General features: G+C 35.3%; 2 protein-coding genes across 2 annotated transcripts; both read left to right on the top strand.

Annotated features, from left to right (window-relative positions):
- Positions 1-1,908: 1,908 nt before the first annotated feature.
- Positions 1,909-9,565, top strand: Rpt1 (26S proteasome regulatory subunit Rpt1). The gene is made up of 7 exons (XM_090159941.1): positions 1,909-2,085; positions 2,212-2,249; positions 2,423-2,905; positions 2,969-3,221; positions 3,274-3,476; positions 5,047-5,143; positions 9,302-9,565. Exons 1-7 carry the CDS (start codon positions 2,010-2,012, stop codon positions 9,457-9,459), a joined length of 1,308 nt encoding a protein of 435 aa, XP_090016067.1. The 5' UTR covers positions 1,909-2,009; the 3' UTR covers positions 9,460-9,565.
- An 8,844-nt stretch (positions 9,566-18,409) lies between these two features.
- On the top strand, positions 18,410-21,482 carry LOC149925602 (uncharacterized). The gene is made up of 3 exons (XM_090159977.1): positions 18,410-19,257; positions 20,481-20,595; positions 20,769-21,482. Exons 1-3 carry the CDS (start codon positions 18,946-18,948, stop codon positions 21,329-21,331), a joined length of 990 nt encoding a protein of 329 aa, XP_090016103.1. The 5' UTR covers positions 18,410-18,945; the 3' UTR covers positions 21,332-21,482.
- Positions 21,483-21,553: the final 71 nt, after the last annotated feature.

Raw genomic sequence — 21,553 nt, 5'->3', positions numbered from 1 at the left:
GCCCCCTTTTTGGAGGCTAGTGCTGTGGAAGCTACCGGCTTCGATGCACCGACAAGGAATGTCAGCCAATGAAAAAGGCGTGCCGACATCTTATGACGGCGCCCACAGAAATGCTCTCGTAAATCCCGTATTGCTGGGGAAAAATTACAAGTGCATCACGTGTCTGTGGAAGAAAGGCTGTGCCTATTAGAAGAAACGTCCAAGGAAAGAATAGCTCAAACAAATATCATCGTAATCAGTGAATTGTTATTAATTAATGAAGCCCAGTTAACGACTAATAAAAAAAAGTCTAACTTGACTACGTTAAGAATTATAAACAATAAATATTTGTATTATTTTGCTAAAATAATTGTACTTGTTTTATTTGAAATATAAATCTTAATAGCAACGTAAAGGTTTACTCGTAAACGAAATCATCATTTCTATTGCTTATTTCTACTAGTTCTTTTCTTGTGGTTTATTTCAGTTTCTTCGATGAAATAATTTATCTTAGCCTCACTAGATGGCGGTCTAGTTACCCGTGGTGCATTTGAAATTTTCCCTGTAGTCGCGGGAGGCGGAAAATTAACAAGGCCTCGCTTGTTAACCCTCCCCTTTCGCACGGGGAGATTGCCGTCCGACAAAAATATGCTCGCTGATAATTTCGGTTCATGTATTTCTGGTATTATCAAAAAAATATATATATAGAGTAATATCAGCGTGACGTATGTCGACGTCACCCATGCTTTTTAATATAGATAAAAAACTACCTTCAAAATGGCGTCCATAGCCCAAAGCTACAGAGTAACAGAGCGATACTACTCTTATACAAAAAGCGTCGTTCTCGAAGTGGAGGCTCCTACTTGAAATTTTCAAAAAGTCATAAGAACGTTTTTTCTTATATAAACCTATCAAAATAAAATTAAGCGATGCAAAAATTATATTAAAATGCAAGTATCGTTATTCATAAAGTCAAATTTACAAATAACGATGACCAAAACTATAAGCGTCTGCTTTAGCCGCTACCTTTCTAGATTTCAATGGTGAAACAAAGGGGGCGTAGCGATAGTTTTCGGTTGCGAATTGGGAATATTAGCTAAAGCATAGACCACGGCCAACTTTGATGTCTCGCGCATCTCTCGCGCTACAGCGGCCATCTCATTCGTTGACGTTTCTGTGTTAACCTATGAGCAAAAGATGTGTATGACGTCCGCGCCCCTAGCGGATTATTATTTTTAGTATAGTTTTTACATTGAAGTCAATATAACAACCGAGCGTGGCGCTGACCTCCTACACATTATAGTACAGTTTATAGGGGGAAAATCCTTGCTCGCGGAATTTCGACGAATGTGTTGGCCGCTGTAGCGCGAACAGCGCGTGATCAAAGTTGGCCGTGCATAGACTAAGCAAAGATAATTTAAACTCGTACGAGTTTAAATTATCTTTGAACTAAGGAAGGCCTCTTACCGATGATGTCGTCTGCTCAAGAAATTTCCTACAGAGCTCGCGAAGTTCAACAATTTTTGTATGAATATATTATTATTTTTTTATGGCAAGCATAAAATAATTGAAACTTTTCACCTGTACGGAACGCAACTAATGTTCCATTTTAACCAGGTCGCTTTTTTGACATAATAAGGCTTAGCAAAAACACATCGTTTTGTATACAGGTGAAAAGTTTCCATTATTTCAAAAAGCACTATATAAACAGTCTTTGCAGATCGTGGCTCTCGAGAATATTATTTCTTGGCGATTTCCTTAAAGGCCTAGGTTTTTTTTCTGCCTGTCCCCCTTTAAATTAACTTGTCGAGCACAAATACCCTGGTGGTAGGCCAACCGCTGAACATGTTGGCCTAATTTAAAGGGGGACGCCTATTGTAGATTTTGAAGTACTGTTTTATGTAAACAGGTGGCGCCAACTAGGTTAACTTTAAAAACATCAAGACGTTTTGTCATTGTAGTACTAGTTATTCTTCTATCTCAAAGATTTTAATTTATCATATTTATTAATAACAGCATTAATAATTAAAATGCCGGATTATCTTGGTGAAGATGCTAGGAAAGTCAAAAAGGATGATAAGGAGGAAAAAGAAGAAGATATTAAACGTGAGAAGCCTTTATTTACCAAGGCCTAAGTTTTTCTGCCTTGTCATTTGAGTCATTTTCACACTTTTATAATGTTATTAATTGAACCCGAATCCCAAAATTTAAAAAATATTTTTAATTTTATAGCGTTGGACGAAGGCGATATTGCTTTATTAAAGTCTTACGTAAGTGTACTTTGTAATTTTCCACGAAAAATGATTAAATGATTGGCCAATTTTGGACCATGGATTAACTAACCAGCTTCGCAAACAAAGCTACTTATTTAATCCATGGTTAATCCATGCTTAGGCTCTTAATAAATGAGAAATGGACCTTAAATCATTTACAATTTATTTAGGGAGTGGGTCAATATAGTAAATCTATCAAACAAGTAGAGGAAGATGTTCAGAGTATCTTGAAAAAAGTCAATGAACTAACTGGAATCAAAGAATCTGACACTGGTCTGGCTCCACCAGCGTTATGGGACCTGGCAGCTGATAAACAAACGTTGCAAAATGAGCAACCATTGCAAGTTGCACGTTGCACCAAAATTATCAATGCAGAGTCTGAAGACCCAAAATACATCATCAATGTTAAGCAGTTTGCAAAGTTTGTCGTTGATTTGGCTGACTCCGTTGCACCTACGGATATTGAAGAAGGCATGAGAGTTGGTGTTGATCGAAACAAATACCAAATCCACCTTCCTCTGCCACCCAAAATTGACCCAACAGTTACTATGATGCAAGTAGAGGAGAAACCGGATGTTACATACAGCGATATTGGAGGGTGTAAAGAACAAATTGAAAAACTGCGTGAAGTTGTGGAAACTCCTTTGTTACACGTTAGTATCTGTTTTAACGCTGTCGCATTAAAAAGTACTAATAAATAATTATTTCTTTAACAGCCTGAAAAGTTCATTAATTTGGGTATCGAGCCACCGAAAGGTGTTTTATTATTTGGACCACCTGGTACTGGTAAAACATTGTGTGCTAGAGCAGTGGCCAACCGTACCGACGCTTGTTTTATTAGAGTTATTGGTTCCGAACTGGTCCAGAAATACGTTGGTGAAGGTGCTAGAATGGTTCGGGAACTTTTTGAAATGGCCAAAAATAAAAAAGCTTGTTTAATCTTCTTCGATGAAATTGATGCAATTGGAGGTAAATTGGTTTATCTTATGTTAAAAGAATGTTATTAACAATGTAATATTAGGTGCAAGGTTTGACGATGGAGCTGGTGGTGATAATGAAGTTCAACGGACAATGTTAGAGCTTATTAACCAGCTTGATGGTTTCGATCCACGAGGAAACATCAAAGTATTGATGGCTACGAATAGGCCAGATATATTGGATCCAGCTTTAATGAGACCCGGTCGACTGGATCGAAAAGTGGAATTTGGATTACCGGACTTAGAGGTAAATTTATTTTTTATTTTGATTAGCTAAATTATATCATAGAAATTAGAGTGATGAACGGAAAGTGTAGGCTCAAAACTACACGGTAGGCCCATTTACTTCCGGTTGCGTTCTGGCTTTCTATTGGCTGATCGAGAAAGGAAAATAATTTCATTTTCTACACTCTTATTGGCTGATTAAAGTTCTTATTTCTTAATCATTGAGCCGGGAATCAGGATTTTGTGGCATGTTGATGAGAGTATTTACATTAACTTAAATAGGCGAAACTATAAAGTAAATTTGGTCTTAATCAACTTGTTAATATGGGAAAACAAAATCACATGACTACTATATCACAGCCAACTTCGATTTGGTAACTCCTGTTCATAGTTGGCCGTGCGATGGTAAAGAAAAAAATATTCCTTCCAGATACTGCAGACAGCTAATTAACTTACACTTTTCTATTACAAAATGTTTTAAATAATAATAATAATAAAAAGATAATTTAGACGAATCGATAAAAAATTAAACCACCATTAGCAAAATAAGATGAATAATAGTTCGTATTTCTTAGGATAGAAGGCGCTGTCATTCTCTACAAAGTCAAGTGACTACCATCTTTTCAGCCCCCTGGATTTTATAGTTTCGCCTATTAATTTTATTAGATATTCATTATTATTTATAGGTAATGGTTTCTTTAATGGTAATTTCTTTACCAATATTTTCATTAATAACTCCCCAAGCTAACATTCCAGAGTTTTGTTTATCATGCCTTAGCTTTTGACGCTAAACATTATTTACCTTTTCTAGTCTCCATTGCATCCTATTTATACATTTAATTTGTTACATTTAACCATAAATTATTTATCGTCAATTGGAACAAATTAAAAGTATAATATTAATCGATAATTTCCAATAAAAATTAAATTGTTGGGCTTGTGAAATTTTGAATTTTGTTAACCGAGCTAGATCTTTGCAAAGTTGTAGCAGACAACAGAAGAAATGACCGCATTACCTCACAAACTTTAACCTGAAGAGAGTAGGTCTAATCTGATTGAAAGTGGAAATGCGACCAACTTTCCGTTCCTCGTTCTAATTTCTATTATATTCATTTAATTTCGTATTAGCTTTAAATTTAACCAACTTTATATAAAAATTTGTAATACCCCTTAAAGTTGTTATTCATAGGTTTATTTAATTTATGATTAATTTACTATTTCTATTTTTAATAAATTTAAATTTTTATCCAAAAATTCCCACAATATTGAACTTAAATTTTTATCTGAAAATTCCCACAATATTGAACAAAATCTTCGTCATCTACAAATTTTATTTTATCAACTGGTCCTCATTAGACTTTGAACCCTGACATTGCCATTTATAAATCTGGTCCTAAGGACCAGTCAGTTTTAACCCTTAATTTTTATGAAAATAATAAGGAAAAGGGATGAAATACTCCAAAATAAATAAAATATGTATGAATTCTTTTTACCTAATGGAGTAAGGAGGATAAATTGTGAAATATCCTTTAAATGTAATACTATTTATTAATATTAGTGAAATTCACCATGATAATTAATTTATTTAATAGGGAAGGACACACATCTTCAAGATTCACGCTAGGTCCATGAGCGTAGAACGGGATATTAGGTTTGAATTGCTAGCTCGACTTTGCCCCAACAGTACGGGTAAGTGAAAATGAAATTTGTTATTATTCTGGACTGTACACCTATTCTCTCTGTGAGAAGATTTTGACACCTCTTATTGTTTGGGAATTATTTGATACACATACACGTATTATGACTGGCAAATTCTAAATTTACACATTAAATTACAAGTCTAAAAATAGATTTAATTTGTGCAGTAAATGCTTTAAGAGTCATTAAAAATGGAAACAAATTGTTATTATTCAAAGGAAAGTGTTTCATGGAGCATTAGGGATAAACTCTTTTTTACTTTACTAAGCATGCTAGCAAACCTAAAGCTTTCTCCTTTGATCAAAAGTACGAAACAGAGCGTTGAAAAACGTTCTTAGAAAATTAGGGGATTTTTTCAAAAAAAGTTAAGAGTAATTAGATAAATTTAACTTTTAAAATTACTTGGCAATCCTAAGGAATCTAGTGTTGAAATTAAATGCACCTTACAACTGTTTATTAACTACGACGAATCTTAAATCCTCCACTGACAAAGCGAACCAGGGTTTAATAAACTAAAATTAATTTTAAAACCAAGGTTTATTTTACGTTTATCATTTAATGGCTGATAATAAACTAGAATCCATTAATTTTATAATTAATTATCCGAAGAGGATATTAATGTTATAGTGTAAAAGAAATTGAAGACTAGTTGTGCTATTACCCATTCTCTATTGGAACTCACGTTTGAATCTATATTAAATTTGCATAATTGAGAGAGATGATATTAACGCCAAGAAGTTTTGAACGTTTGCCAAAAAATATAGATAAAGTTTGTTTGGGAGTTTTTCGAACTATAAATAATGTCTTCTCATTATAGGCTAACCCTTTGATTTCAGTCCGGCGCCAATCCGCCGCGACATTGTTTTGCAAAATCTTGTTAGAAAACATTTCGTTTTTAACACCCCTGAAAGTGGCACAATGCCGATGGGGCCCGCGAATTTTACTCACTATCGTCAGCTACATTTTCGACCTTAAAATATGACTGGGAGACAAATTCTATTTAGGCCAAGGCGTATAAGCCTCTTCGCGTTGTCGCGAGAAACACCGATAACCGGGTTTCTTCGCTAACTAATTTAAACTATATCGCCGTCTTTCACGTGTTTAACATTTTTCAATTTGAGGATTTTACGACGCGAAAAGAATTCCGAACGTTTTGTCAATTTAATGAACCATTGTCCTTTTTTTTAAACTATGTAAAACTCGGTTCGCGTATTCAAAGTTAAATGACCCAGACTGGTTGGAATGTTTTGCTTAGAGCCCGAAGGAATTCTAGGTAGTTGGCAATTTATTGTTTCTTAATTTGGGTATTTTCAGTTCCTGTTTTTCACTGATGTTTTTTCAGTATCCTTTTACTATCAGATTATTTATCCGTTGCTATAGTTTGGGATATTTTATAATATTTTTCCGTTAGATGGTAATATAATCGTTTCGGATTCCAATATCATTTCCCGTTCATTTTAGGGATGCACCGATATGGGTACAGCCGATATTAACAAAGTTATCTATCATCACAGTAGTGTGCATGATAAAATCATTGTCAAAGACGGTTCAGTACACTGCCATACCATTTTATTTTAATTTTTCATGAAAAAAAAGTTGGCAAGAGTATATCCGAATATGTTTCTTTTCATTTTACGTGATGCATATTTTCTATCACAAATCAAATATCGTGGTTTTTTATTTGTTTAAACTCTAACCCCCGGTCTAAAAATAGGTATTTTCTAGCTTCTGAAGTCTGGTGCGGTCAATCGAATAAAATATTATCATTAGTTAATCGATACTTTTCCTATTTTTAAAAGTTTTTCTGAAAATATTTTTCTATTACCGGTATCGCCAAATATCGGCTTCGCTTAAACCGATATTGGCCGATATATCGGTTACCGATATATCTGTGCATCCCTAGTTCATTCTTTTCGAAATTCATCTATTTGAATTGCATATAGAGTAGTAGCACTCCGTAGCTTTGGCCATGGCCGCCATTGTGGGCGCGAATTTTTTATGAATAGGAAAAAGCATGGGTGACGTCGTGTGACGTAGAACTGCCATTACTCTATTCGTTTTTTTATTGCGTTTTCTATTTGATTGTTCGAGATTCGCTCCGAATCTGTCTCTGACGTCATAGATCTCGCCCCGATCGACTAGAGTAAAACCGCAAAATATTCCCGCGCATTTTGGTTTTAATCTGCTAGTAGTTAGAATTTTCGGCTCGTTCTAAGCCTTAGTCTGCCAAAAATATAAAAGGAATACTCAAAAATTTGGTTCGATCTCGATCCGTTGATTTGTCGAAATCCACAGATCAGTTTTGGGCGATCTCGAAGCACCCGAGAGCGGGAAATGGAACACGCCAAACTTGATCGGAGCAGATCCGAGCACGCAAATGGAACATAACATTTTTATGAGAGCGATTTCGAACACTCGAGAGCAGTCAAATAGAAAACTCTTATTAGATTCCTGGAAATCTGATGCGAGACTGTTCGAATGTCGCCTGCTATTTTGCATGTTTTGGTTTTACAGCTTGAAGATTATCCACGGCATAATTTATTTTATATATAATAAACTGATTAAACGGACTATGGACTTTTATCAACGAATTTAACTTTTTCTGTTGCTAGGTTTAACAAACTATTGGTTATCGCAGACTTTAAAATAGCGACAGTCCGGTGTCATTGACTCTCAAAACAAATGCTGGGACCGTCCAAATAAATCATTCTATAGGGGTCGAGGGGATACCAGGACCCCCAAATTGAAATGAAACACATTTTAGAAAATTTCCAAATATATTTTATAACCTCTATTTTCCATTCCCCATTTAACTCTCCCACGGGTCAGTGACCCTCACGCTGGAAATATAACTATTTTCCAGTCAGTGTGATTACCTCTTGTAGAGGTTAATGGTAATAGTGAGTGTAGGGACCTGTGGGCTCGCGTGGCATGAAGGGCTTGCCACCATCCTCCTACGCATTGTAACCCGGCCACCTGAATTAATGGCTTTAAAAGTCGCTTGATGACTTAGGCCTAAGGTCGTGCCTTGGGTATTAGCGTAGCTAATTATTATTATTATTAATATGCAGACGGATTTTTATGTAGTTAAAACATTAATTCTAAATTTAGATTTGCTTAATGAAAGTCAGCTAAAATGTTTCCACTACATTTTTATCGGTTATTAGAAATGCTGAATAACGATTAAAGAGCTTAGATCAACAAGTGGTAAGCAGATTTTCGCTAGGAATCAAGCTGGCGATTTTGACTTATTTCTTATAACCATTAAACGTACGAAGTAACCTTTTACCGGAAATACAAAATTTAAAATGGCTTCCCTGAATGCTGAGCCACTTTCAAGTTATAAGACTGTAAATTGTATTTAATCGCTTTTGAAATTATTTATTTAGTTTTGGCTTAACATTCTTAAATTTGAGTGGCCTCGTTTCTTGTCCCGAATCTACCATTTTGTAAAGCAAGCTAGGATTAAAATTAAACTTTCTGGAAAATAGTCTAGTTTAACCTTAAAAGTCACAAGCGAGGGGTAAGACAGTTTCAGATAATCTGTACACCGAGTTCGTGCATTTAGCACTGTTAAAGGTACGGCAGTGTATACCGAGTTCGCAGAGTGTCTTATCCCTCGGTCACAAAGCACGTGTTAGTTTCGTTAAATGCCAGACGGGGTATCCCTAAACCCTGAATTTGCGGGTTAAAAAAAGGTCATTTCAATTGACTGCAATACGGATTCCCAACCCCCGTTGACGTCACAAAATGAGTCTATACGTCACGATTTAACTATCGAAAAAAGAAGATACAGACACCGAGTAAAATCGCGCAACCCAAGGGCAGGAACAAACCTCACTGCCAAGGCCCAGTTGAAAACTCTCCAAAGGCCAACCTTTTAGTCGACGCCTACGATCGGTACTAGTACGAGAGATAAATTATATATCGTCCTTGAACGAGCTCCAAATTTGTTTTATATTAAGCTAATTTTGAACGATTGCCAAGAAATTTACTAGAAAGATAATATTCCTTATCAGACAGAGCGTGTGTAGAAAGAATTGAAAACTTCCGTAGTCTTCCTATAGAAAAAAATGTCTCCTATCTTTAGCCGGTTTTAAAGGAATTGAGACTTTGTTTTTAACTGAGGGAAACCGTATTTCTTTGAAGGTGCTGAGATTCGCAGCGTTTGCACGGAGGCTGGCATGTTCGCCATCCGAGCCAGGAGGAAAGTTGCCACCGAGAAAGATTTCTTGGAGGCCATTAACAAAGTCATCAAGTCTTACGCCAAGTTCAGCGCCACCCCCAGATACATGACTTACAATTAAGTTAGAATTTAACTCTGTTTTTTTCGCCTTATCGTTTGTATCTAACTTAATTTGGAAAAAAAAAATATTATTATTATAATATAAATAAAGTCCGGATTTCGTACAATTGTTGTTCACTTTACTTTTGTTACACAAAACACATTTTTGAAAATATTAGTGAAAGCTCATGTTTTTTCAATACTCGTTCCACAACTCGCTGCAAGGATCCTATAATTCCTTTTGTATCTTATATTTCCTATTTTTTTCTTCAGAATATTAAAATTTAACTTAGAAAGTCAGTAGCGTAGACAGGGTTCATACCGACCTGGAAATATCAGGGAAATAGATTGTAAAAAAATCAGGAACATTTATCAGGGGTTAGAAAGTTTGCCCTAATGAATACAAATTTAAATCAATGTTTTTCTTTTTAAAGATTTGACTTTTTTACTTTTATATTTTAACATTGAACCAATTTAACTTAAATAATAATGATATTAGTTACTCTGTAAATCGTAGTTTTATTTCAGATTATCTTGCACATGGAAAAATCAAGGAAATTTTCGTCGGAAAACATGGATATATCAGGGAAATTGGATTGCCAATAGCTGTATGAACCCTTGCAGACAGAGTTGGCTTCATCATTAACCCTATTGGATTACGGTACTAAATTTTAACACCTCTGAAATTTTACATATTTAAATTACGATTAAGATTATTTAATCAAGGTAGTGATAAATTCGATTAAATCACGATTAAGATGATTCAATCACGGTTACGCTGATTAAACTGCGATTAAAAAATAAATATTTCAAAAATTAGATCGTGGTTAAACAGATTAGCTTGTGATTAAATCAAGATTATAAAGATTAAATCAAGATCATAAAGATTAAATCAAGATCATAAAGATTAAATCAAGATCATAAAGATTAAATCAAGATCATAAAGATTAAATCAAGATCATAAAAAGATTGAAAATTTAATCGTGTTTAACACGATTATTAAATTAACATTTAATCGGATTTAATGAATGATCTTGTGAACTGTGAAGACTCGCTTATCATACGTCATAACACCGTCAGTCATCCCTTAAAGGGCGTATGCACTAAATCGAAAAATCGTCTAGTTTTTACAGAGATGGGGAAAAATTGTAAGCGCTCATTTTTGAAAAGGCCTTCCAAGGCATATTCAAAAATGAGCGCTCACAATTTTTGCCCACCTCTGAGTTTTTAACGTATCCAGCGCCATTCACCCCAAGCTTCGATTAATCCGGGTGGTAGGAAAGTGAAATTCGTTGAATTAGCGTTGCCAGATCCCAAAAATCAAATTTTCATTCCAGAGCGAAAAATAATCGATTTCAGAAAATAATTATAGCTCACCTGAAAAGTGGCGAAAAATATGAATTTTGTACGTTAAATATGATAAATAATTTTTTTTAAAAACGCTTTAGTGAGTTCGAGCGATTGAAAACCAAAACCTAACGTTTAAAAGTTGGTTTTTAATATGTTTCAGCCTATTGGAACATTGTACTTGCAAGCAGAATTATCGAAAAATGTGTACTATTTAAAATTATCGCACGCTCCAAAAATTACCTCGAAATTATCAACGTGTACGATAATTATCGTACATCTGGCAGCGCTTGTGAGTATTCACAAGATGGAGAAACCAAAGAGTATAAAAACTACGTAACCTAGAGATATAATGACGGTCGAAAGCAGTAAAGGAAGTTGTAGCAACCGGGGGGAAGGCACTCAGTGAATTTGCACTTCAAATTTCGGTACCGCAGCGCCACTACGGCAGTATTTAGTACAATAAATAATAAAACCGGAGAAAAATGGCAGTTACGGTGTTGCGGAGGTGCTAAATTTGGCATTTTGGATATTTAATTGTCTAATATCTGTCAATTCAAAAAAGTGACAGTAATTGGTTACTGTTTCGTAATTTTTTTAGTTAGAATTTGTGGATTCGTTGTTTCGGTGTTTATTTTCAAAAAGTGAAGAATAAGGCGTTTGTTCTCTAACGTTGCCAAGTCCTAAAGGTAACCAATTCCTTAAGGAATTTTCAAGAATGTTGAACTAAATCAAAATGATTGCCACTTAAAACTGCCGTAGTGGCGCTGCGGTACCGAAATTTGAAGTGCAAATTCACTGAGTGACTTCCCCCCCGGTTGCTACAACTTCCTTTACTGCTTTCGACCGTCATTATATCTCTAGGTTACGTAGTTTTTATACTCTTTGGAGAAACTAACTATACGACTTTACTTCGGAATTTTCCTCGATATTGTTTTGTATATTTCCATTAATAGATTATTATTATTTTATATTGTTTCTCTAGAATAATCAACCAACTCATTTCTCTCAAAAAAGGCGTTTTTAGATTTGATTGATGTTTGCACTAAGATAGTGGAATTTTCCAGGGTGTTATTGATTTAAAAGGAAGCTAGTGTACCTGTCGAACTCAAGGGCTATACGCCACCCTTTCCTGATGATTTTTTTCGATTCTTATCGGAGCCCGTTAATTAAAAATATCACGTTTCTGCCGGTATTTGCTTTGACGAATTATATTGATAACGCTATTATTATATACGATTATTTAGCTGTTGGAGAGGCAATCGTGGAAGTACATTTCATTTCTCAGCTTAACCAGTTTCGTTTCGTGTGAATCAGTGCTTGCATTCCGTTTAGTTAAACACTAAATATAAATATCACTTTTCAAAATACAAAAAAAATTAAGCTTAAAAAACTCATTCGTTTAGAAAAATTTAATACAGAATTCTTTTGTAAAATTGATTTTTAAATTAAAATTATGTAGAAATATCGAAGAAATTCTCGTTCTGTAAGATATGAATTATTTTTTAAAGTTTTCAGGTACATTAATTTTGAAAAATAAATTATTTTTTGATTTTTAAAAATAATAGATTCTGAGGTTTTGGGAACATAAATTAATTTTCTTTATCTCATAAAGGCCTCGAAATTAAGTAGTTGATTAAGTAGTTGTGTGGCATTGAAAAATAAGACACCGGCTCTCCAAACGTTTCAGTGAAAATATGTTCCCCGTGATAAAAAGGGACTACAAAACTACGCCACTGCGTAGTTCTGCCAGGTTCTGTACTATTCGAGATGCAACTGTACAGTGTAGGAGATTGACAGATGTTCTACACGGATGGTTTTCGCATTTTTGCCCACTTTCCCAAATTTATACAGCTGTACCAATATAGCTGTTAATATTTCCAGATTACTTACGTTAGAGCTGAAATAAACTAAAAAATATTTAACCTTTGAGAAATGGGTGGTTTCAAAGGTCAGCTGAAACAAAAAGTTTTGGTCTGACATTAAGTCCACAAAATTATTTGAAAACTTCGTTAAATTAAGTTTTCTTTTATTCTAAATTTAGTGGTCTTTTTTGATTGCAAGGTAGATAGTAATAGTGAGTGAAGGGAGTTGTTGGCTCGCTTGGCATGAAGGGCTTGCAACCACCCTCCTACGCATTGCAACTCGGCCACCTGTTTAAAGGCATTAAACGTCGCTAGCTGACTTTGGCCTCAGGTTGTGCCTTGGGTATTAACCTAGCTGATTTTTATTATTGTTTCTATTTTATTATTAGATAGTAATTTAAGGGCCACACCGTCGTTTGAATTTAACCAATTTCACGCGATAGTTTCCAGAATAGGATTGGTCGTATCCGCTACCACGTGCTGAATTCGGGCTGAGTTTTTCAAACGCCGGTGTGGCCCTTTAATGGTCCCAGCGGTCCTGTAAGCCTTATATTTTCCCGTGAATCTGAAATAGTCCTATAAAGTCCTATTATTATATGTCATATTTTTCATTATCTATCTTGGTTAACAATACTGCCGAGAAAGTTCTAAAAAGACCTAAAAAAATGTAAAATATTCGATTTTATTAATTTGTCTGTATTTTATTTTAATCCTAAAATTAGTATTTTTTTAGAGGTACTATTAAATGTATGATATTGAATAATCTTGACCGTGCCTATTGTAAAACCATTCAAATTTAATTCAAAAGCGTTTTTAAAAATATGAGTAGAAAATTCTCGTTACCACGACACTCAAAAGCTGACGAAATACGATAAAACGGCCTTATAAAATTGTTGTTACCAGGGAATTTGAAATGAACGAATAGAAATCGAAACTAGTTGGAACGGTGTGATATAAAATGTTTTGGCGGATTGATTACCATCTGTCCGGACCATACCTGGTTCGGGCCGGTTAACTAACGTCACTTATCGAACGACCGGGTATTTATGACGCCAATAGTTTCGATTTTGCTCTTGAGATATTGCGAAAAATGACGATAGTTATCTAAATTATCTCTAACTGTAAACCGAATAAAATCTAAAGACGAGATTACGTGAGAAAATATTAGGTTCTTCTTGTCCCTCACGCATGATTTAAACACGCGCTGGTATTTCATAACGCTCGCCCTTTAGCTATTGTCGGTCTTTTAAATAATCTGATAAAGTGGATCCCGTGAAGATGAACGTACTTTGCAATCCCTTTTCTTCAGCGCCCCATAAAAAAATTTAAGATAAACGGACCATTTTTCTGTCTAATCATATTACTCTTATAATATATTTCGAAATCACAAGTTTCGAAATTTTACCGTTAAGGCCTAAGTAGGCTTCATGTTATTTTTATAATTCAGTTTAAATTAGGGATGTTAATTTTCCGCAAATCGGAAAAATAAAAATTTGAAACATAAATTACCTTTTAAGGGTTTTTAATGTTTTTAACTTTTTATCGATATAAAATGTCTAATATCAGTAAACATACTACAAAACATTAATGGCGTTACATTGTTAATCAGTTTAAACTAGTCTAGAGGTTTAGTTTTACTTTCAGATTCGAAAAAATGAGGCGAAAATACCGCTTTATTTCAATTTGCAAACTTTATATCAAAGACTATATAACGCTATATATAAAGCGTTATATAGTCTTTGCTTTATATTAGACTAATCATGGAATGAAAACATTTTTTTATTTTTTTCGGAAAAATACGGAATATTTTCCGGAAAAAAGGCCTCGGTCATTTTCCGGAAAATTTTCCGAGCGGGAAATTTTCCGACTTACAACACTAGTTTAAATATTTATGTAACTTTGTTGATGTTCGTAGAGACGTAACCATATATTCCGTTCCACGCGAGCCAACATTTCTCTACACTTATACCGTTAACCTCTACATATTTCATAGGTGTAAGTTTTAGATTACTTTACGTAGGGATATTTACTTATATCAAACAATATTTTCCAATGTAATAGTAAAGTTCACTATGATCATGAATGTAATCATTTCAACCATTAATAGGGAACTGCATTAGGTATTCTAGTCTAAATCGCCAGGATGGAAGGGGCTTAGTTATTATGACGTTGGTCAAAAATTATATTGACCGATTTAAAAATTACGTTTTTTGCGTGTGACAGTACCTTTAACTTGCGAGGTATAGCAGGCATATTTACCGGCTTTTACAGCCTAACATGGCCGCGTATTTTCACGCGCAAAATGATTTTTAAGATCCACCAGTTGAAGGAAAACGCGAGGGGCAGCTCACTCCAATGATTATTAGGACACCCTCGTATGATTAAATCATGATTAGATTAGCTTAAAATTAAATCTGCAGCTTTGGCTGAACAAAGATTAAAAATGATTAAATCATGATTAAATTTTTAGTCATGATTATTAGGATACTCTGTAACAAAGTGATCTGCCCCTCGGGAAAACATTTTGAAACTCGAGTAGCTTCAGTGTCAAGGCTTAGTACGAAATTTATTTTCTATAATTTTAATACACATTTTTATGATTGAACGAAAATAGGTAAAATAGTAATAATAAATTACTTTATTGACGATTATCAAGTAATTTTGTTTAAGTACAGGTATTATTCTGAGAATCAAGAGTCATTTTCTTCGCCGGTTAAATCGCTTTGAATAATCAGTTTGAGCCTGTGAAGTTAAATGTTCCAAGCGAATAACATTAACTTATCTCGTAAGATTTATATTATACACTTATGGTAGATGTTAATTTCTGGCGCGTGCTCTCTATATTAGAGTAATTTCGTAGTAAAAATAAAATATCGACGAGCTAATTTCAAATTAATTTTCTATTATCGTTAACCTTAAAATCAATCAATTAACGCAAATTATAAAAGACAACTTGTATTAATTAAATTAAACCTTCGTTATAATAACTATAATTAAAAATTAATTGCATTAAGGTGTAAAAAAAACCCAAAACAATAATAATATTATAAATTCAGTTGGATTTTTTAAACGCGGTTTGTAAAACTTTCATTGAAGGTTGTATCAAGGAATTCAACTTCCCGAAAAATTAGTACATTACGATAACGTTTTTCTAAATCAACTTTTACTTTTCATTGTTAATTGCGTATTTATACGACTTAAATCTAGAGAGACTAACGTACTGGTTTTAGAGCGTTTTTGCGTCTAGTTTTGAAAAAGCTGCCGAGTCTTAACCCCCTTAGATTGGCAGCACTAAATCGTTATTTTGTCCTTCGGGAATTCCGCCCTTCGCTGGTACAACAATTCAAGTTCAATGATGAAAGGGAATGTTTATCACTGGTTAGACGTATTCTCTAAGTTCATTACGCACGTCAAATGTGGTTTGTTTACGTTTTTTCGGCCTCACTATTTTACTCTCATTCCTGTGACGTTTTTTTTTCAACCATTTGACCGATTTCAAAATTACGTTTTTGCGCGTGGCAGTACCTTTACATTGTAGGGTACAGCAGGCATATTTACCTACTTTTATACCCTAACATGGCGGCGTATTTTCGCGCGCAAAACGAATTTTAAGATCCACCATTTGAAGTTTTAAAGTACACGTATTTACATTATTTCTCACGGTTTTATTTCTCATTTTAGACACGATTGGGTTCAGGTTTATTATTACGTTTAGGTTAGTCACAATTTCGCAAGTTGGTATTGCCAGTTGCATACGGTATATGTATATAATTTCTACTTCTGCTAACTTGGATGATAGGAAATTTTTAGGTTCAAAATTACAACTACCAGCAGAAGAAAATTTTCTTCTGCTACCAGATAATACTCGTTTTGGAAATTTCACTACTTTTATTTCAAATTGGACTTTAGACTTTTACTTATTTGTAAAACAAAATCTTCAACTAATTCGGTCTGCACGTACAGTTTTCGCGGGTGATCTGATCCTCTTAATCATATTTTTCCGAAGAGTAAATCGCAAAACAATTGAGACGAACTTTTCCAGGAAATACATTTATTCAGTAAAATGCGATCTTATTAAAATCTAAGGACTTATCCTTAAGCCTTGGCTTCATTTCAAAATTGAAATGTTTTTTTTTGGAACGACCGTGTTTGATTGACAACTTAGGTCAATTAACAACAAAACTGCTGAGTCTTTAAGGTTATTTGGAAAATATTCAGAAAAATGTTTGGTTTTTAATTAATAACTCCAAAAAATGCGGGATGAATCGAAATATTAAGCGCTCCAAAATAAGTTTCAAATAACGTGTAAAACAATGAGCTTTATTTCGGGTAATTATTAAGCCTAACTAGAAGTACAGAATGTTATAAATACTAAAATTTCGTTCCATATGGTCGATATAACTTAATGTCAAATTTAATAAAAGTTCTGCTACTACATGGAGGTTAATAAAATAAAATGTATTATCGGTAGCTTTAGCACCGCGGTCCTTCGTCAGCCGTAATTACAAACCTACTAAAATTAACAAATATGTATTACATTTTATATTTTTACATGTTTTTTATCCAAAACAATATTATCCGATAAATCCATAACTAATCAACGTTTTATAAAAATTATTTTTTACATTGAAAACCTCCCCAACCTTTCACGTTTATTTTACCCTCTTCCAAATTTAAATGTCCCCTATCCTTAATGTACACTGCCTCTTTAAAACATCTCTTGAACCACGTTGCCTCCCAATCTATTTTATGATCTACTACACAGTTTCTGTGTTCATATTGTCTTTTCTTTAATTGTCTCTTTGTCCGAAAGCTACCGATAATAAATTTTATTTTATTTTATTAACCTCCATGTAGTAGCAGAATTTTTATTAAATTTTACAATAAGATACAGTATGTTAATTTTGTATACTTAATTCTAACTAGCATGTATAGGCTTAAAGATGTACTGTTTAAAGTGAATATTTATACATGTGATTCTCAGTCCATCCGAAAACTTGTTTCACCTGGGGTCCTTCTTAAAAACAGGTTTTTTTACGTAACGTGTACTTGAAAATTAAAACTTAGGTCTAAACCACGTTTTGAACTTATTTTGTATTAGCCCTAGTTTTACCACACTTTCAATTTGAAATAAAACATCAATAACGGGTAAATTCCGTTATTGAAATTAGGCCATAATGTCTGGACTATGTAGCTAAAAAAAATCGAAACTTTCCACAAAACCTTTCCCGTCTTTCGATTGGAAAACTACAAGAGGCCCTTCAAAAAAAACGGTGTTTAATTTTTATTTATCCCCCCTAAATATAGTATCGGAAAACCATAATTATGTGCTAATTATGGTTACGTAAAATGACGGCATTGATCTAATTCTAATTCCGTTTTACTTGGTCGTTATCTAATCAATGATTACAATTTTTTACGTCCGTTATGACGTCCTATTTAACAGTTCTACCAAAATGTTCGATTAACTACGATAACGTTTCAAATTGTAAAATCCATAGTACGTAATAGTGTTGGGTCTAGGCTTGCCAGCGTTGTTTTTGTCCTGGTCCGCGGAAAAAAATCTTAAAAAAAAAGTCGCATTCCATCCAATTTTAGCCTCCCTCCCCGCGCTTTATTTGTCTCCCTCCCCGGGTAGACTGACGCCGCTCAGACGCGATTATTTCTCAAACGCATCACACGTGATAAGAACGTGATGATGTAAGGAGGGCGGCCAATCGGAAGGCCGGAGTTTTCCCGGTATAAAGCCAGGCGCGCGCCTTTTCTGCGCTCATTCTGGATTTTCCGCCGCGCTTGTTCGACTACTCCGACTTCACGCTACAAAAATCTACGTTCTCCGCTCGAAAATCAACCGAATATTGTAAATCTAAAGGACTATTTTTACCCCGTTATTAGGCATTCTATTGCTTGGATTATATTTTTTTTAATATTGTATAAGGAGATATTTTGATTGTAGAAAGAACTTTTTAGGAGAAAAAAATATAAATATTGTATAATTTGGAAATATTTTTTCATTAACTTTGTATAATTGATTTGATATTTTTGGAGCCTTAAAAAGAGAGAAAAATATAGAAATTTCCCCTTTCACGTCTTCAGATTATTTTAATCATAAGCATCAACAGACAGTTGCAGTTAAGCTTCGCCAACTCATCAGTCACCTCAGGAATTTCACTAGAGGTGTGACGCATTAGCGAAATCAACCAGTACCGCAGTACCAGACGAACCGAGGAGCCCAGTTGCAGTTATTTTAAGGAGACAGCCCAAGGATTTCCTTTCACCCAATCCTTAAGAAGTCAATGGAAGCGCACCCTATTCACTTCCGAAAGCAGTTAAGCCTTAGCCAAAACCTATACGAGGATGAACGTCTTCAACCGCCGCCGGCAGTCACCCCTCCACGATGCCTATCCACGGAGATGCTCGCTTCGGACGAGGATCTCTTGCGAACTCAGTTAGGCGAGTTCTGGAGCTTCGCCGTTGACCTACCCAACCGTTTCCATCAGGATGTGTCTCATCTTAACCAGCCCGAAGACAGTTTGGAGCGACAATTTCTCTACCAAGATTACCTCACCAAACCAGTTCAACCAGAAACGCCGCATCGTCATAGGAAGGTAAACAAAACACCCCAAAACGGAACTCCAAAGTCATACACGCTGAAAAAGAAATACAATTTCGATTTCGCAAATCAAAAAGCGTTTTTTTCAGATTTTCCCCCAACCACAAAAAGGTTTAATCGAATCGTGAGTCATACCCGATTGGAAGGGGCTACGAAATATTCTCCCGCTTTTGACTCTCCTTGTTGAGATTGACTGCGAAGGGCAAGGCAGTGGAGTAAATTTTGAACCCCACCATTGATTATTTTGGTAGCCAATCGCCAGATGTTTCGGTTTACTTCCCCCATGACAGGCCTCCACGTCATCCAATCTCTTTCCCTATTTGGAGGGGCTTAAGTCGGCTTGAAAACGCCCCCTTCCCCCCCCCCCCCGGTTAACTTGGCTTCAGACGTAAATATCCGAAACCGGGTAGGACCGAGACCCTAAAACGCATTGATTTTAAAGGAAACTCGAAATAGTATTTCAAATTTGGCGCTATTTTTGGTTGGCTATAGTTTGAAAAATCCGTTCGCCTTACTATAAATTAGGCGCCTTCTATTTTAAGTTATTTGCCCCAACATACTTTTACCATGAATATTATTATTTATGATTATTATTTTTAATTAACGATTGAAATATACTATTATAATATTTTTTCTCGTATATAGCTCGTGTATTATTAAACTATACATTATTTAAATTCTTATATCGTAATAATCCCGCTCTATAAGTACATGTAGAATTTTACGTATCATAGTTGTAGCGGTACTTTTGACGACCTGTCCAGCTCAGGGGTTTTCCCTTAACGAAAAATAGCCTAGCGCGGTTTGCTCTAAGGAACATTAAATTCCATCTTTTAGTAAAAATGGGTTGAGTTGATATTGATTGCAATACATCTGCATTATTAGTAGCCAGACAGTCGCGACGTGTTCCAAGAGAACTCGGATAGGTCTGCGTAGTAGGCTAAAAGGGCAGTATGATACGTGAATTGCGGAAATTGGCCGACTTCTTTCGGCCGGACGTCGCTTGGTTACCAGACAGTAGCTTTTCCCCAATGATGCCTCGTATAAAGGGAAAGGCCATGAGTCTATTCGAGGATGGCAACGGATCTTCCTGGTCAGCCGGTGACCACACTCACTCTAGCCAACCGCCTAAAGAGGGCCTTCAGCCTCGGATGTTTTCGCAATAAAATTACCGAAAAAGAGCAGGCGTTTAAAAATTTTCCTTCTGACTTCCTTCAGGTTATTCATTCTGTTTGCGACGAACCCGATACGGTTTTAAGAGGCGAGGACATTAACGACGTGCCATGCAGCTATGTTATTTCCGGCCTGGAACCTCAGGAATTTCCAGTTATTGGTAAGTTTCACCATTTCTTTACTGGTCTAAAGTTAGAAACTCGAAAGCTAGTGTGGGATGGTGGGGATCGTTGTAGCTCTTCGGTGCGACATGTTCTGGGACTAGTTGGCTTACCAATTATTTCTTAACTTTTAAGAATTATAATTAATTTCCAAACTTATTTTTGTTTGCAGGAACGTACGTTGATCGTAGAGTTCTACCTGGTTTCCGTTACCTAATCCGATTGAACCAAACCAACCGTTACTTATTCGAAGGAAGGGCATTGTTACTTCAGTCCATTGGCCAAGGGTATGGTAAACGCCTAACCTTCCAAGCGGACCTTCTCAACGAAAACGACAATTACTTTTGGTCGGACAGCCGACCGGAAGGCTTTGGTTTTAGCGTGATCGCCGTCGAAAGCGACGACGTTTTGCGAGTGACCGCCTTAGACAATGAACAATCTGGCGACGGGATCGAGTCGCTCCGCGTGGTCGACGTTTTGAGCCAAGAAGAATTAGAAACTTTCGTTCGGGCTAATGGCGACGTGGTTAAGAAGGTCAAAGTGCATTTCAGCTACGTCGACGATCGTCTGGAAATCAACAGCAACGAAAAGACACCATCGGAATTGCGAGGCGTCGCCTTCCTAGTCAAGTCCAAGGGCGCCAAAAGTTGCCAACTAGAAAGAATACAGGTAGACGAGACCGTTGGTTCTTCTCACCGTGCCAAGGAGCTCAGGCTACCGACTCTGTACGCCTGAATTACAGCAAGAAGCTTGTACCCTTTCTGTAAAATTTTTAATTCCTGCTTTATTTGTCGTCGTATCATCCAAAGATTTCTTTCAATAAAGTGTAGTTTTTATTTTGTATTTATATTAAAGAATAAAGTATTTGCATCTATTCATAAATTAACTGAATTTGCTTTATTTTCAATCGTATTACCTTTTTTCCGAGAGCGGTGTTGGTTTTAATATTATTTGATA

The sequence above is a fragment of the Leiobunum rupestre genome, chromosome 10, assembly GCF_980474605.1.
Source record: "Leiobunum rupestre chromosome 10, qqLeiRupe1.1.hap1, whole genome shotgun sequence".
NCBI lineage: Eukaryota > Metazoa > Arthropoda > Arachnida > Opiliones > Sclerosomatidae > Leiobunum > Leiobunum rupestre.
Note: the sequence above shows the minus strand (reverse complement) of the source record. Positions and strands in the feature narration are given on the sequence as shown.